General features: G+C 38.8%; 2 protein-coding genes across 2 annotated transcripts in view; one reads left to right on the top strand and one right to left on the bottom strand.

The window, feature by feature from the left end:
• The window catches only part of LOC106107460 (thrombospondin type-1 domain-containing protein 7A-like), a 66,006-nt gene extending 51,679 nt beyond the window's left edge, over positions 1–14,327 (top strand). The window contains exons 3-29 of the mRNA XM_013288320.1: positions 6,109–6,202; positions 6,315–6,422; positions 6,522–6,667; positions 6,801–6,929; positions 7,013–7,221; positions 7,294–7,399; positions 7,482–7,690; positions 7,837–8,032; positions 8,192–8,346; positions 8,421–8,533; positions 8,647–8,756; positions 8,890–9,075; positions 9,230–9,374; positions 9,478–9,576; positions 9,650–9,750; positions 9,906–10,086; positions 10,304–10,465; positions 10,556–10,706; positions 10,919–11,072; positions 11,189–11,277; positions 11,369–11,511; positions 11,799–11,922; positions 12,133–12,300; positions 12,591–12,745; positions 12,942–13,072; positions 13,257–13,347; positions 13,747–14,327. Coding sequence (XP_013143774.1) covers positions 6,109–6,202; positions 6,315–6,422; positions 6,522–6,667; positions 6,801–6,929; positions 7,013–7,221; positions 7,294–7,399; positions 7,482–7,690; positions 7,837–8,032; positions 8,192–8,346; positions 8,421–8,533; positions 8,647–8,756; positions 8,890–9,075; positions 9,230–9,374; positions 9,478–9,576; positions 9,650–9,750; positions 9,906–10,086; positions 10,304–10,465; positions 10,556–10,706; positions 10,919–11,072; positions 11,189–11,277; positions 11,369–11,511; positions 11,799–11,922; positions 12,133–12,300; positions 12,591–12,745; positions 12,942–13,072; positions 13,257–13,347; positions 13,747–13,789 — 3,698 coding nt within the window. The 3' untranslated portion in view covers positions 13,790–14,327. The remainder of the gene's footprint in view (positions 1–6,108; positions 6,203–6,314; positions 6,423–6,521; positions 6,668–6,800; positions 6,930–7,012; positions 7,222–7,293; positions 7,400–7,481; positions 7,691–7,836; positions 8,033–8,191; positions 8,347–8,420; positions 8,534–8,646; positions 8,757–8,889; positions 9,076–9,229; positions 9,375–9,477; positions 9,577–9,649; positions 9,751–9,905; positions 10,087–10,303; positions 10,466–10,555; positions 10,707–10,918; positions 11,073–11,188; positions 11,278–11,368; positions 11,512–11,798; positions 11,923–12,132; positions 12,301–12,590; positions 12,746–12,941; positions 13,073–13,256; positions 13,348–13,746) is intronic.
• A 2,042-nt stretch (positions 14,328–16,369) lies between these two features.
• Positions 16,370–17,052, bottom strand: part of LOC106106887 (NADH-ubiquinone oxidoreductase 75 kDa subunit, mitochondrial-like) — a 2,221-nt gene continuing 1,538 nt past the window's right edge. Inside the window, exon 2 of the mRNA XM_013287546.1 lies at positions 16,370–17,046. Within this exon, the coding sequence (XP_013143000.1) occupies positions 16,430–17,046 (617 nt within the window). The 3' untranslated portion in view covers positions 16,370–16,429. The remainder of the gene's footprint in view (positions 17,047–17,052) is intronic.

Raw genomic sequence — 17,052 nt, forward strand, 5'->3', positions numbered from 1 at the left:
TTAACATAGTCTCTCTAGCGCTACCTGGTGTCGATAGTCAAAATCACAAACACATAATTCAAACACTGAGAAGCGTCACGTGTATTTGACATTAAGATATCGCCATAAAAAGAAGTTACCGGTGAAAAAATGTCGTTCCCTATATCTAGTCTACACATTTCTTAAATATTACATTACATTTCCATTTACATTTACCTATGCATATTACATTTCGTTTTTATCATGAACTAAAGCGAGTTTGATGTAAAGAAAACATTATAAATAATTATATAATTTAACGAAAACATTAAAATTTAATTTTCAAATAATTTCTCAGAAAGTTGAAGATAAGTGAACGTCGACACAGCTTGGCGTGCGCTGCAGCGTCGGGAATGTAATCACCCGCCATCTTAGGCATTTTCAGGCTTCGCAAAGATGCATTTCACTTTGGTGAACATCTTTAGTGAAGCTATTATCATTTTCTGTAATTTTCAAGATTTACCTTTAAATGTTTAATAAATTTTATTCTACTGACATTTACAAAAAGACAAGCATGTAACGTCTTTTTCAAGTATAGGAAAAATTAACAGTGATCCTAATGGATCTTTTATTATGTAACTACAAGCTTTCGCCTGAGACTCCGTCAACGTCGATTTAAAAAAAAAAAACAAAAGAGAGTAGCCTTAGTGTTCTTCCATACTATGCTCTACATCTGTGCTAAATTTCATCAAGATCCGTTCAAGAGATGCGGCAAATTCTAACAAAGCATCCATCCATCTAAATTTTCCGCATTTATAATAATAGTAAGATAGTACCTATCCATGTCTGGGCTTATATGCACTTCAAACTTCGTGGCACATTATAAACACAGAGGCGGCAGCCAATGCAAATAATCGCCCCTTCAGACGCTTGCTTAGGATCCTTTATTACTTTGCCGTAAGTCAATGCCCTCTGGGCAAGTAGACTTGCGTAAGTAAAGACATTGTTCTTGTAAATTAAAAATCACTCTATAATATAAATTTCAATTACATCCGAACCTATTTCAAATGACAGTCGAAACTTTTATAAGTGAGATGAAATTGACCAAACATAAAATAGAACGTAGACTATACCCTCAATCTTAACGCAACGATACGATAGAAACCATTCGAGCTTCTCGAAGCAATATAACTTTTAACACCCACCCCTACGAAGAATGAAACGGCTTTTCCATTTTATAACCTAAGAACGAGCCAAACTATCTGAAATATATAAATTTAAAAACATAGGAAAGATTTAATGGTTTCCCTATTCGAAATGAACTCTTGATAGATATAAATTTATGCATATTTGCGTTCTTTCTTAAAAATATTATCTAAACTGTTATTTGGCTAAAAGGAAAACTTGACAACGGTAAACATAACTCTAAACTGAAAGGTTCAAAAAATGTTATATTATAATTTTCACTATTAACAGAACGTTTTGAACATAGTTATCCTAAACAAATTGTAATGGCACAAAATGTAAGAGATACGAATAATTCAGATGGCGTTTATCAATAATTAAAAAGCAAACACGACGGGCAACAGTCTGAACACAATAAAGCGACACAAATAGGAAATTAAATTCAGTTGGCAAAGGGAATCTGAAGCAATATCGGTTATATCGAAGACTTACTGGAACCAGCTATAACATTTAACGACGACAAGTTCCTTGTTAAATGTTACCCTACGTGATTCTTAAACTTTTATAAATTTTGATCCCTTTAGGATGTACGATTTCTCAGTTGTCCAGTAACTTCACACCATTGTTGACGAGTAAACGTGAAAACAAATCCGTACTTCAAAGACTTCAAATAAATGGGTTGCGAGCGAAAGGTTGAGAAACACTGTCTACGTCTAATCCGTAAAATAAATGCTCACCTCGACCATAAAATCACTTTATAGTGACATATATTTTTACAACTAAAAAGATTTTATGTCTACTTAAAATTGAAAAAAGTACAATTCGTTTGACTAAACTATCACACGACTGTCTAGTCTCGCTTTGATTCCTACGAGCTTATATGGTGCGCACACTACTCGATTTTAGTGCAATTAAACAGTTAAATTGGCTGCCAAACAATCGACAATCGCACAATTGTAAGATAGTTTAGTCTAAGGTGTGAGCCCGCTATACTCGTAAGAGTCTATCAAAATTATTTCACACCCATTACAACAACGTTACAACACACCCATCTTAACATTTGCATATAACTTTTTATTATTTCAGAATAAAAAAAAATCGTGTAGTTTTCTCAGCATAACCTCACATTCATGTAACAATCTCTATTTATTCAATATTTACATTAAAAAATCTTACGTTTCATACAATGACATTAAGCATTGAGACACACATATATAACATGTTACGTCTAAGTACATTAAGTGAAGCTGCAGAACTGCATTTCATATGCTTATCTCGAGCATTTCCCGTTTCCAGGTAATAACTAATGCATTAGCTGTCTGAATACAGATGGCGCCACAGTCACAACTATCCCAAAGCGAGAAATGCTTTCTAACTAAATTGAGTTACAGTTAATTTTAGGTTATATTGCAAATATAATTTTCTATTTAGTAAACAAAGCAAATATTTTAAGTACAATTAATAATAAGTTAATAACTTAAATGTTGTATATAACAGCTCTATTTTTAATTATTATTTACGATTCTAGATAACCTTTTCTATATCTTCAATAATCCCCATTTATTCCTTGTCTGTTACGACATTTAAAATCTATTAAAAAAAAATTAAACAAGAAATGGGAGCAAAAGAATTCTCAAAATCGGTCCACTAACGGCGGATTTATGCCGTAACCGTAACACACATAAAAACATAAACGAATTGAGTACCTCCATCTTTTGGGAAGTCGGTCAAAAATGCAATTCTCTTTTGTAGTTACAAAGTGGAAAATAAATACTCGTTTACTTGACAAAGGGAACAAATGGGAGAAACAATTAAGTCATTAAATCACTTGATGTCATTGTGCGCGGCCATTGTCGTGGCATTAACAAATTGAACCCGGTAGAGCACTCATTAAGCTACGATTTCACTGCTTACTACTTACTTTTGAACGCTTTTTCATACAGACTTACTCGACATTTCTTTTCAACGTTCAATAAATAAAAACTTGAAAAGTGTTAAAGCAAAATCCAGTTTAATTTAATATTCCATTTAACATGCTTTATTTTATTTTATTGGTTTCTTACACAATAATTCGTCAAAAGTGACATTTTTTGACATTTTCAGGATAATTAAAACCCAGGATTCCATTTTATAGATGTTATGAGAAGGGATGAACACACTAACAAGGAGAACGTTAGTTATGAGTGTGGTACACCGATAGAGGTAGACCTAGAAAGATGATGATCAAGAAAGGAGTGATAACTGACATGAATGATAGAGTTATGTTGAGGATAAAAATGTGCGCTGACCCTACGGGAGTAGGATAATGAGGAATATGATGATGGTAAACCCAAGATTAACAAATAACATTATAGCGACAAAAAATATATAGATATATCTTGGTGTTTACGTAATCCGAAGTGATACTATCACTAGCAGGAACAGAATACACTTTACACTCTTTCCGTGGATTTTGAAACTGATACGATACGATTTACTCGCTCTTGGGACTCGGATACCTTTGTTGATCGTACTGCTTAGCATAACAAAGGATTCATTGTTGTTTATTTATGCCGGCACAATCTCTTCTATGCGGGATAGCGCAGATATTGGATGTACGTGACCATCTTTATTCATTATACAGCTATTACATGTAGTAAACTTTTAGTGAATAAATACCGCAGAATTCATTCATTTGTCTAAACTATCGCATAACTATTTAGTCGCGCTTTGATTCTTATAAACTCATATAGAAGTGCGCACACTACTTGATTTTTAGTTAATTTAACCGTTGAATTGGCTGCGAAACAATCGACAATCGCACAACAGTTGTGCGATAGTTTCGTTAAATGTGAGCGCCAGCTTTAAGACTAAGGAAAATGATATTATTAGTATAACATGTAATAAACATTTAAAATATATTAAACACTAACTTTTGCCCGCGACTCCGTTCGCGTGGAATTAAAAAAGACAAAAGTGAGTAACCTATGTGTTCTTCCAGACTATCCTCTACATCTATACCAAATTTCATCAAAATCCGTTTAGCCGTTTAAGCTACAAACTCTAACAAACAACCATCCATCCATCCATCTAAACTTTCGCATTTATAATATTAGTATGATGGTTTTTCTTGTTGTCTTTGAGAAGAGAAGAGAGGAGAAATTTATCATTAAAGAAACACCCTTTATCTATTTATAAATTAATTCACGACCTTTTGTTAGTGAATGTAAACATACTTGTATTCTGATGTAATTTAAAAATATTAATATAAAAAATTTATGTCTCCGGTGAATACATCATAGAAAACCGAAAAAGTTATTACAGAAGGAAGAGCGTCGCTGGAAATTACAGTCTGTGGCACAAAGAATACGGGCAACGTCACAGACGACCATTTTTAATTATGCAAGACTTTGCTCTTATATTTCGCTTTTTAGCTTTTTAAAATGTCTACAAAAATGTTCTTTATTTCACAAGGCCGGTTTCAAAGAAAATCAAATGTTTCACAAGACAGAAAAGCCTCAGACTTAAGAACGAAAAAAACTCTTGATAGTATTAACCTTTGTTACGGTAACTCTTTTTAATTAAGGCAAGAGAGAGAGAGAGAGAGAGAGAGTTTATCGACAGTGACAGTAATTAATAGTTTTCAATTTGGTGCCTTATAAGAGATTCGATAACCGTACCGTTTATTCATAAAATAGTAATAATCAAGGTAGTTGCCTAAAGGACTTATTGATTTACTGACCTTAAAAGGTTTGTAAAAAATGTTTCTACGGTAATAAACAAAAACTTTTCGCTTTGATGACACTAAACTATCAACTGTTACATTTACCTTATTTAGTTCAAAAGTGTAAGGCACTAAAACAAAACTAATTTAAACTCAAAAGGCAACAAAAACAAGCAAACAACAAAAGATAAAATAATGGTAATTTTTCTTAACGTTTTTCAATGTATTACCAACTACGTTTAAGTAACATCAGATGCAAACATTCCGCTCCCAGTAATTATAAAGTTTGTTCCACGAGTGAGGCAATCTCGGGAGCTAATTCAATATACTCATAGAGCGAGGCAAATTCATTTAACATCGGCGTCGACGTACGCTACTTTACCTTATTATTGCCTAGCGGTAGTTATTAAGCTGTTCCAACAACTTTGTTTCGGTAATACTGTTCTTTGATTAATTGTTTGTTTTACGCTTCATTTGTTTTACTCGAACACTGTTTGAAATTAGAGAATTATTACGTGACCCACATGAACCCCGGTACATCTTACTTCTTACTAATATTATAAATGCGAAAGTTTAGATGGATGGATGGATGTTTGTTAGAGTTTGTAGCTTAAACGGCTGGATAGATTTTGATGAAATTTGGTATATATGTAGATGGTAGTCTGGAAGAACACTTAATTCCACGCGGACAGAGTCGCGGGCGAAAGCTAGTTTTAAAAGCTCAATGTTTAATTTTTTAACAATAGATTGATACCAATCGAGCCTGTTCTTTTGCCTTCTATAATTCAATAATTTAATTCTCAGTGTAAAATAATGCAGTATTAGAAAAAACTGGATGTTTTTTTCTAAAGTCTGATAGATACTTTAAAGGGGTAGATCGTAGCGCACATTACTCACAATATACGATCACTGTACATTCAGTTTATCTAGAACATACGTCTTTCTCAATGCAAATGACTCTCGCGTTCATCCGCCCGGGACCTTATACCTAGTCTAATGGGCACTTAAGTTACACTTTTATCTTTATTACGATGTTTTCTTTGTTTGGAGTAAAATTTTGCATGGTTTGCGAGACTTTTTAAGGCAATAACAGAGGCATTTTATCATAAATAGTTAAAAGTAGTTTTAACGTTTGCCATTTGGTTTGAAGAATGCTACTCCGAATAACCAGCCGCAATTTTGTTGGTAAAATCATGACAATAATATTTTTTATCTTTTTAGCAGAATTGTAATTGTAATAAATATTTTATATTTTGTTCTAGTTGTGGAGATCAACGAAGCGGAATACTCGGTGTTTGTTTCGAAGTGGTCGGAATGCACCACCAATACCGAGGAACACGACAGAGCCATTGAGAGGTTTGATTATTTAATTATAAAAATAGATCGCTATTATTTAACTAATAATAGTTTAACTTATTAGCATAATTGGTATGGTATGATTGTTACATTGTTTTCTAATAATTTGCAGATACAATACAAGAGTGGAAGAAGACTCTCTAGTGCACACGCCTAGGCTCGGACTTCAACGACGTCAAGTGCAATGCCGTAGGAAGGACGGACAATTTGTAGAACCCATGTAAGTCAGGAACCACAAAGGTTTTAAAATATTATGTCCAGAATACTTTTCATTTTGTTTTAAAATTTGACTGAGATTCCATATTGATCCTTTTTGTAGGTATTGCGGTAACGCGATATCCCACATCGGCACAACCCGAGTATGCGTGATGCGTGAAGATTGCTCGCTAGCCGAGTGGCTGCCGTGGCGGCCCCGGGCCGACGGCGCGCTGGTCCGCACCAGAAGACTGCGGCGACTTGCACAAGGTCACTTGAATACCACGGCTTATACTTTTCGCATTTCTCACTCTTTAGATAAAAAAGCAAGGTTGCTTATTTCATTTTTTATACCCGAATAATATCGAGTTATGCTAATTATACTTGAAATACACATTTCTAGGCGGTGGCAAAGAATGTGAGGTGGTGGAAGAAGTACGTCCAGCGGCTCTCGAGGCTAGCGCGCACTGGACGCCCGGACCCTGGGGTCGTTGCCGTGTCGCTGTCGCGCAGCCCGCTACTCCACCGCCAAGTAAGTAACCCCATATATTATATCCAGAAAAGATAACATAAATAAATAGCATATTACACGGTTTGGTTCTCGTCTCTAACTAGCTGATGATGACGACGACGCTGAAGACAATGATGAACTATACGATGAGGATGAAGAAGCCGATGAGATGGACCGCGCAGGGACAGGCGACGCAAGCTGCGGGGGTGGCGTGCAGCGACGTGACGTAAGCTGTGTGCGGGCGGACGGCCGGGCACTACATCCAGCGCAATGCGCGCACGCCCCCATGCCCACGCTCGTACAGCCTTGCGAGGTATGTGCAATATGTTGTTATCTCATAATTTATGTTGGCTTATCAAGTTTATTTAATAAACATTTATTTTAGGTACCATGCCCCCGTGACTGTGAGGTAGGAGAGTGGGGAGAATGGGGCGCATGCCAACCTATCGATGGATGTCCACTTTACCCCGTGCAGGAACTGACAGCAACTGGTTGGTACTAATTTTTGAAATCAGTATTTGATATGAGCTATCGTGTATTTGAACTCTGTTCCATGTCAATGCAACGACCCAGGATATAGCGTGCGTCGTCGTCGTGTGACGTCAGCAGAGTCCGGCGGCGGTGCAAACTGCCCGCCTTTAGAGGAGAAGCGGACGTGCACGATGCCTCGCTGCGCGTCCTGGAAGGCGCTTCCATGGGGACCCTGCGTACTCAGCCAGCCGCACTCCACTTGCGGGCCTGGGAGGCGCATGCGTGAGCTTAGATGTCTGGGCCATGATGGAGTAAGTACAAAGAAATATCAGCGGTCATGTTTATAGAGAGGATCTTGAGAAAATTAAAAGATGCCTCATTTTTCTGACGTTTTTAAAGCAGTTAATAGAAAATTGCTTACTCATTGATAGCATTTAAAAATAAGTTATCTTCGCAGAAAGAAGCGCAACGCGCGTGGTGTAGCGGCAGCAGCACGCCAGCACGGACTGAGCGGTGTCGCATCGCATGCCCCGGCGACTGCGTGGTGTCAGCCTGGTCGGTGTGGTCACCCTGCACGGCGCCTTGCGCCGCCCCCGCACGTCCCAGGCCCACCAGGACACGAACTCGACAGATCATTGCTCATGCATCTCCCAGTAAGTAGTGATTGTGACTTTAGAATTTAGTCAAGACGAGTTTATCATAAGAGCTCACTGGACTTCAACATAAAACTACATGGACTGAATTATCTTACTTTCTACCTCATACGAGTTTATTAATCGCCACGAACTTTACTGAGTAAACTTTCCTCGCAGATGGCTGGCCATGCCCAACCGAGGACCAGCTTATCCAGAACGAAACGTGTAACAACCACGCTTGCGCCACTTACTCCTGGCTCGCAACGCCCTGGGGACCATGCGAAAGACGTCACCAGGATTACATTCCTGTAACCAACTACACTGATTTACAAGTAAGAGAATAATGGTGTCTCTAAATGAACTATTATTATCCAAGAGTATATTTTATTTAACTTCTTTGTAACAGGAGGGCGAACCTTACAATGAAAGTGATGATGAGGAGCCGTGTGTGGAGGAAGGTCAGATCACCAGAAACGTCATGTGTGTCCAGAACAATGCCGACGTCGTCCGCGATTCCTTGTACGGTTTTACAGCATTAAGTACTTTCCGCGGCTTCATTTCTGGCTATTTAATTACTTTATCAAAATATGTAAATGTTAAATAAATGGTGAATTTAATTGTGCTTAAATCAGGTGTTTACCATTACGGCGACCACAATCCCGGCGTGCCTGCACTTTGAGATGTCGCCGGGGCTGCAGGGTTGAAGCGTGGATGCCGTGGTCGCCGTGCCCTAACACTTGTGGTATAATATTTGAAAATGTTATAGTTAAAATACTTATATCATCCATTAGAAGATATACTTTTCTATAAGAGATATTAAAAATAAAGATAGTTATGGGGCTTTAGTTCATTTCATCACAATAAATGTGTCTCAGAGCCAGGCAAGCAAGTCCGCGTGCGAAACGTGCACGGTGGTCCGAACTGCGGCGCAGTACAGGAGGTACGCGACTGCCCAGCGCCGCCATCGTGCCGCGCTCGTGAAGCTGGCTGGATTGCAGGCGAATGGAGTACCTGCCGACTGCCGCCTGGACAGAGATGCGGCCTCGGATTTCGACTTAGAAGTTAGTATTGTTTTACAATAATAGTAACTTTTTAGAAATGTCTTCTCCTAGATTTTTAGTATTATTCCATTCAGATGGACAATGTCAGTAACAATCATTTCATTAAAAGTACTGTCAATATATTCACACACATTTTGAGTTCTCTTACGCCTAGGTATCTGGTGCGGTTCTGATTCACATCGCGTGGAGGCTGGCGCATGCGCTGGTCAGCTGGTGCCGCCCAGCGTTGCCGCCTGTATCGTCACCTGTGACCGCATGGTCCCACTCACCTGTGACGTCATCTGCGAAGATCCATTGAAGTATGTTCCTTGTTGTTGGTACATCCGAACCCTATACCTGTATTTTGACTCGACCATTTTCCTTAAATACTGGAGAAGAAAAATTAATTAAAACCTGTTTCAGATATCTCGATGCATCTGACCCAGATGTTCCAACCTGTGTCTGCAAGACTGTCACTTTGGAGCTTCTTCCTGCTGATTCTGATTGTATTTTGCCACCAGGGTAAGTTTCCTAAGTCACATTTAAATATGCAGTGTTTGTTTATTTCATTTTCATGTTTTTTTCTTAAAATCAGATTGGAGTGTGGAGAAGGAAGAGCTTTAAGAGCCGCTCGCTGCATGGCCAAAGGCCGGGACGTCCCAATGGACGTTTGCAAGAAATATCATCCGCTAACTGGTACGTACAATACAATTAATCCTATTTCTCACTTTTTCTTTTTTATAATAATCTTTTTTTAATTTTTTAATTCCCTCCTTTCCTTATGCTCGGTTCTATTCAAATTCAGCCGAGAAAGATTATGTTTGCAACAATAAGCAATAACAATATTTTAGGTCCGCGCCGCGTCCGCGAGGCTTCCACTGATGGGTTTGCGTACGACGAAGAATTCCCGACGTTGGTCCGCGGCGCGTGTAGCGTGCGGTGCGCGCGGGACTGCGCCACCGGGCCTTGGGCACCTTGGGGCGCTTGCTCAGCTGAGCCCGGCTCACGGGCAGCATTCAGATTCCGAACAAGGTACATGACATTGATAAAACTCATTGGCTACTTGATTCTATTTATATTAAAGCTGCATTTCGCGTCCTTACTAAGTTACCGCAACTTTTAAAAACTTGTAGTGATCGAGGAAAGTAAGCAGAATTGCAGAATAACATCAGTTTCTGACACCGTTCCCAATCATTTGAAATCATCATTTACTGAACAAAATTCTAGCGTTTAAAAAATTTTCTACCAGAGAGGTTATAGAAGAGGGTTCTGCGGGAGGTCGCGAATGCGGCGCAACGCTGCAGCGGGCGACCTGCGTGCTGCCAGAGCCGTCGTGGCGCGTCGGCGAGTGGTCCGTGTGCGCGCCGCAGCAGGCGCTCTGCGGCCGCGCCATCATCAACAGGACCGTCATGTTAGTATGACGATACATAGAATACTATTACACATATCCAAAATTTGCTCATAGTTTTAAAGTCATTCATTCGTAAAAATGTTGGTCCAGTTGTCAAGACTCGAACGGCGTGAAGCTCGAGGACTCCGAATGCGTGGTGGGCGGCGCGGGGCAGCCGGCGGCGCGCGAGGCGACCTGCCGCGCTCCCTGCCCGGCGGACTGCGTCGTCAGCGCCTGGTCTGAGTGGAGTCCTTGTGAACAGGTACACAAGTAGACATTATGATAACAGAGATAGACTACTTTTAAACCAACTAGTAGTATATCCAATAAATTCTATTGGTTTAAAATACCCAAGCATGCAATTTCAGTCGAAATACCTTCATAACAATAACAAAAATATTATTTCGTAGTCTACTCACAATTCACCATCAACCAAACATCAGTACATAAATATAATTAATTTCTTATTTATAGACGAAATGGGGTGGTCGTCGCGACCGAACTCGGGTAGTGCTCCGTCCGGCGGACGAGGGCGGAGCGCCCTGTCCGCACCTAGTGGGCGGCGAGCCCTGTGCGCCGCACACGTACTCCTGGCACGTAGCTCCCTGGGACGACTGCCAACCTTTAGGTGAGATTTTAAAATTGATAGAATGTTCAATGTAGGTACCAGTTTTAATTTCAAACCGCAAATATATAGAGCTATAAAACTAAAGTGAGATATTTATTGACTGTGTTCTCATACAGGTGGTTCCCCGTGCGGCGAAGGTACAAAGAGGCGATCTGTTCGATGCTTGCGTAGTGATGGGGTATTTGTGAACGACTCATATTGTCCTGTAAGTCACACAACATCCTACTGTTGCACTGAGAACCTTTATTTGTAATTGCGATAATGGAGAGGATTGTATTTTGTGTGAATGTTACCAGAATGCGACGGCAACGGAGGCGCGCGAGTCATGGTGCTACGTGCCGTGCGGCGTGGATTGCGAGCTGGGCGAGTGGAGCGCCTGGGACACGGCTGCCTGCGCGTGCGGCGACGCGACCTTCGCACGACACATGCGCCGCACCAGGTAGACACAAGCCACCCTGACACCCTGACACCCTGACAGCTAATAATCAAATTAATGAGGAAAATACTCAAACGCAGTTTGCAGTTTCTCTTATTTTGGAGCATGTTCATGAGCGGTGTTTCTTAAATTATACTCGTAGGTTCACCTGCTTGTTCCTCATTGGCCTACTGCTTCCGTTAAGACGCATATGTACAATTATCTAATTAATTAGACAAAATGTAAAGCAATTTTTAATATGATTATACTTTTACAAATTAAATTGTAAAGCCTTTGTTTTATTCCCACAGACAACGTCTGACGGCTGCGGTCTGGCCGGGGCGCGCGTGTCCGCCGACGGAGCAGCGAGCGCCCTGCCCACGAGAACCCTGTCTACGACTCGTCGCAAGACCTTCCCTCGGCTGCCATGTTCAGGTAGATCGAATTAGTATCTTTACATATTCTATCTTTTCTCTTAGTGAACGCTCCAGTTACCTTTTAAACGGGTATGACGGATGCCGGCATCTATGGGACTAATGGATTCTATAAGGATATGCCAGTGATTCCTTTTGTTAATGTATACGTTGCAGAGGACACTATCTTTGTAACAGTAACTTCAGTAGAGTACACATTTACGTTCTTCAGACGTCGACTGGCGAGGAGGCAGACAACGCGTGCGGCTGGGGCGTGAAGGTGTCGCACGCGCGCTGCGAGCTGGGCGGCGCGGGCGACACCGCGGAGGCATACCTGGAGCCCTGGCGCTGCGCCGCCGCCCTGCCCGGCCGCATTGCCGCCCCGCCGCTGCACTATCAAGTAAGAAGTTTGTCTAGCTTCCCCTGTCCCACTGGGTTGCCTGTAAGAGAAAGCCGCCCCTAAATAAATCTTGTAATAGTTTAGTTTTAATATACTTATTGCAATATTTGTGCAAAAAGTATTAATAAAATAGTAATTTATTTATTTTTATTAAAATTGTCTTGTTTATTATAAAACAAAACTAATTACCTAGTCAAGGAGCAAAAACCGACAATGTGCATACAACGGTCGTAATGTAAACCTTAATTTGTAAGTTAGTTGCTTGTACTTACATGGTTTCACGTATGTAGGAGGACGAGACGTGCGAGGTGGAGTGCGGCTGCAAGGAGTCGGAGCTGGGCCAGCCGGGGCCGTGGGGCGCGTGGGGCCCGTGCCGCGGCGGCTCGCGCTCTCGCACACGCCAGCTGCTCGTGCCGCCCTCCAGACCCTGCAGGACATCATCCAGGTAACATAATACAGAAAGTAAACACCAAACACTGTCAACAAATAATTAATAATCTACTTGACAGAGTCTAATGGGCGTGTAATGTATGTTGAGATCTAGTTATCAGATCGTACTAGACCCGTTAAGTGGACCAGGAGTCCCACTAGTAACACAAGTTGTTTTTCTCCAACGATTTAATTAACGAGTGTACTTAAAGATACGTAACAATCGAGTGGGCGAACTGCACCGGATCCCCCGACGAGATTTCGGACCTGCTGTCTGCAGACCGCGAGGAGAAGCCGCGCCGCGCCTGGATGGACCACTCTACCTACCACGACGGATATATGGGTAATACTTTCGAGCCATGTCTTAATATTAAATTGTTTTTCTAACTACAAAAGTTGTTGTATTAATAAAACAATAATGGATTATAATATTTCGTTTATTGTCTTTTTAATCTATAGATTAATACGGAATTGGAGAGTCTGTATGTAATATTAAAATAAAAATTAATATAAGTTGTATTTTGCAGAGGGGAGCGGGTCTGTGCTGCTGGCGGTGTGGCTGGCGAGCATCGTGCTGCTCTCTTGCGGCACCTACATGTTCTATCGCGGATTAGTCAGGTATCATCCAATTCCTACTATAAGCAGTAGTTTCTAATCTGAGCCACTCTTGGAGACTCGCAGCCCTATGCCTTTAACCAACTTGAATTTTTTGTCGTCTAACCCACTAGTAGTGAAAAGATTGATAATATTAATTAATCTGTGTCGTAAACTAAAACAACATCTATTACACTATTTGATTTGTTTCTGTTCATGAGTACAGTCAGCTATATGAAGATGGTTTCAAAAATATGAATTAACGAATCCGTCGGTAAACTTTCGACTACGAATTCATTCTATTGACGAATATGTGCAAAAATTTTTTTGAAACCAAAGGCCTAAGTTTTTAAAATAGTGTGGTTAACTATTTAAGCAACTGACTGTACATAAATATGTATCTAACTTAAATTTCGTCATCAGATGCATGAAAAGACTGGATTCGAAGAGCATTGCGAAAGTGTAAGCGCAGTATTAAAAATGTGGCTTTCCTCAATCCGCGCCATCGCTGGCTGAACGTCCTCGATACAAATGAAAATGCCAAGGATTTTGTTATTTGAGTAATTACTTTATTTGTAAAATTTATGTTGTTTTATCAGCCAGGTTTATTGTTTTTACGATGATCGATGTTTTTAAAGTTTTTGTCATCATTTTGTAGTAGTTAATTTTCGCGTAATTAATGCAGTTCATGTAACAATGCATCTAGAAATTGTTTATAAACCTGGCTCTAGTTAGATTTGTTGATTTAATGTTACTACCAAAGAAAAGCCGATGTCCAACATCAAATGTATAATTTTATTGTTATTTTAGTTTATATTTTGTAATACATTATTTCTTTTATAAGTCTAGTATAAGCAGCCAATGTATTTTGTTATAAGATGAATGTGTCTAGCTTTGTAGTATAAACATGGGCGCTATCTCTATTATTCGATAGCCTATGTTACAATATATTACATTTTAATGAATGCAGTTTTAAATTTAATTACATTTTAATATAGCACCGAGACAAAATTAGATTAACATATTTAATTACACGTTACATTAAAATGTCATTGCAATATTTATTTATTAAAAAAAAATCCAGCAATCAGTCTGTCCGCAGGAGTGCTTCCATGTTTTTTATTAATATAGTGCGTTGATGTAGTTTTACGCACGCTTTTTGGATAAAAAGTATTTCATGATTAGAATACGAAGTCGGGGGGAATAATATAACTTAGGCAATTGATACCATAGACGTCTGGAAGAGGATTTATAAATCATAAAATCTTGTAATGTGGGCGCATTTGAATCGTGTAATCCGATTCGAGAAACTCCACTACAGAAAGATCTGTATAAAACATTGTTGTCTTTGTCCTTTTTTTGTACAGTCAGCTGTATAAATATAAATTTATTAAACTTTAGAAACTTATAAGCCTTTAGTTTTAAAAATATGCAACCATATTTGCGATAATAATTTTTTTCATGGTCGGAAGCATACAAACGGACACGCGCACGCATATTTTTGTAACCGAAGGCTTAAACAGTTTCTGAAACTCCAAATGTATTCCTATTTATGAAGCTAACTGTACAATCGTACGGACTGTATTCCGGAGCGTTAAAAAGCTAACTGCTTATTGAAGATATTTTGCAATTTTCAAGCAATCTGTTTACCATAGAATAAACTCTAATATATAATGCTATTTTTACCAGTAAGTCTATTTTAAAATATTCATAATTTTCCTACTACAATTTAATCGCACAAAACGTTATTCCTGTTTACTGATATTTATTATGAAATATTAGTTCTAATCTGTTAACTGCCCAATTTTAATGCAATAAGACTTGGTAGAGACCAATACGACGTGACACATCATGGCACATATCAGTTTTTTAATATAAAACCTCACAATATAGTTAATATCTGTTAGAATTAGTAATTACCTACAATTAAAAACATCATACCGTTTTAAATTACAGTTAAATTTTAACTTATATTTGCTTATTTATTTTTAATCAGTTAATGAATTTTGTAATGATTTTAATTATGCAATTTATTTTTATTTTCTAGTCTCAATCAAATAGCTTTTGTAATAAAAATACATTGCGATTGGCAATGCTTGAATCAAAGACTCATGTAGAGCTTTGGCGCACAAAAATATACTTTAATGTTTTAGATATAAGACCTTATATTAACCAAACGTACAGTTTTGAGATTGTAATCGCGTATAGACACTAGTAGAATTTGCATTTAAGCTGTATTGTGAAAAACATATCTAAGTATGAGTGTACTTCGTGTCTACTTCACTCAAAACTCTTCGCTAACTATCACTTTAATTTCAATCTTTTTTTAATTCATAAAAAAAATGTATTTTTATAACTTGATCTTTATTTTTTCATAAGTGACTACATTTCTAATTACTTGTGAATTCTATATTTATACGTCTTGTTCCTTCATGACAATATTTTAAATCGGACGTTTATTTTCATGTTTTCATTGGAATATATTCATGCTATATTTTCTTCGGCTTCAGTCGTTTTAAACTTGATGTATATCTTTCGTATATGTGTATTTGTAACCTTATTATCATAACTTACATTGATGTGAAACATGATAGCTAAGGAATCGTGTTAGACAATACAATATTTGATATTTAATAAAATTTGATTGTGTTTTATATTCTCGTTTTTTATTTGAGTACCTAATTCATCATAATTTAAAAACAATTTAAGAAATGTTATTGAAAAGCACAGACGACAATCATTTTCAGTCATTTTTACGAAACGTTTCTAAAATAGGAAAGATGAAAATAAATTACACTAGCCTCAGTAGTTGAGAAAATAAGGAGTAAAAAGTTAGCGTAATATGGGCATGTAACAAGAATGTATGTGGAGAGGTACACCGGTAGAGGTAGACCTATAGAGATGGATGGATTGCGAGAAAGGTGAAATGATCAAGACAGTGATGACTGAGATGACGGATTACAGAGTCATTTGGAGGACAAAAACCCGGTGCGCCGATCCTACGGGCGTAGGATAAGATAGGGGAGATGATGAAAAATAACATGAATTATTTTTAATGGTATAGTTTATTTTAACAATAAATTAATAAATAATAACATGGCCATCACTAAATGGCGACATATTGCGAAGTGTTGTGGAAATCAGTAACAGCTTTCTGGGCTTTCACCATTGTTGGTGAATTAAACGAAAAGACATCCGAGCAATAGTAATCCTTTATAGTCTTCATCTTAACATCTACACATCCATTCGATGGCTTTTTAACATCGATCATTGAGCACACCACATCCGAAAACAATTTGGGCTGAAACTTATCAAACTGCACCAAATTAGGACTGATGACGCCCAACCTACAAGCTAGAGTGTCCATGTCGCTATAAAACAAAGGAATATTATACGACTCGGCCAGCGCTCTGAGTATCTTCCAGTCGTGACGAGCTTTGCCCGGTGGTGACACAGCGGGCAACGCAAACTGTACTCTACCTTCCATGTTCATAAAGGTACCTCCAGATTCGGTATACGCACATCCAGGTAAAATCAGAGAGGAATTCTCAGCTCCCCGGTCACCCTGGAATCCGATGTAGAGGACAGCACAATCTAACGGCGCTGTCCAATCGTAGAACGTGTCGTCTGCTCCTAGTGATATTACTAATACCGGCTTTTGCTCGTTCAATGCTGCAAGCGCACCGGGTTTCCAGCCTACCTCCATTGCACCCGCGAAACTTGCTTCCA

This window comes from Papilio polytes, unplaced genomic scaffold (assembly GCF_000836215.1).
Source record: "Papilio polytes unplaced genomic scaffold, Ppol_1.0 DF822067.1, whole genome shotgun sequence".
Lineage (NCBI taxonomy): Eukaryota > Metazoa > Arthropoda > Insecta > Lepidoptera > Papilionidae > Papilio > Papilio polytes.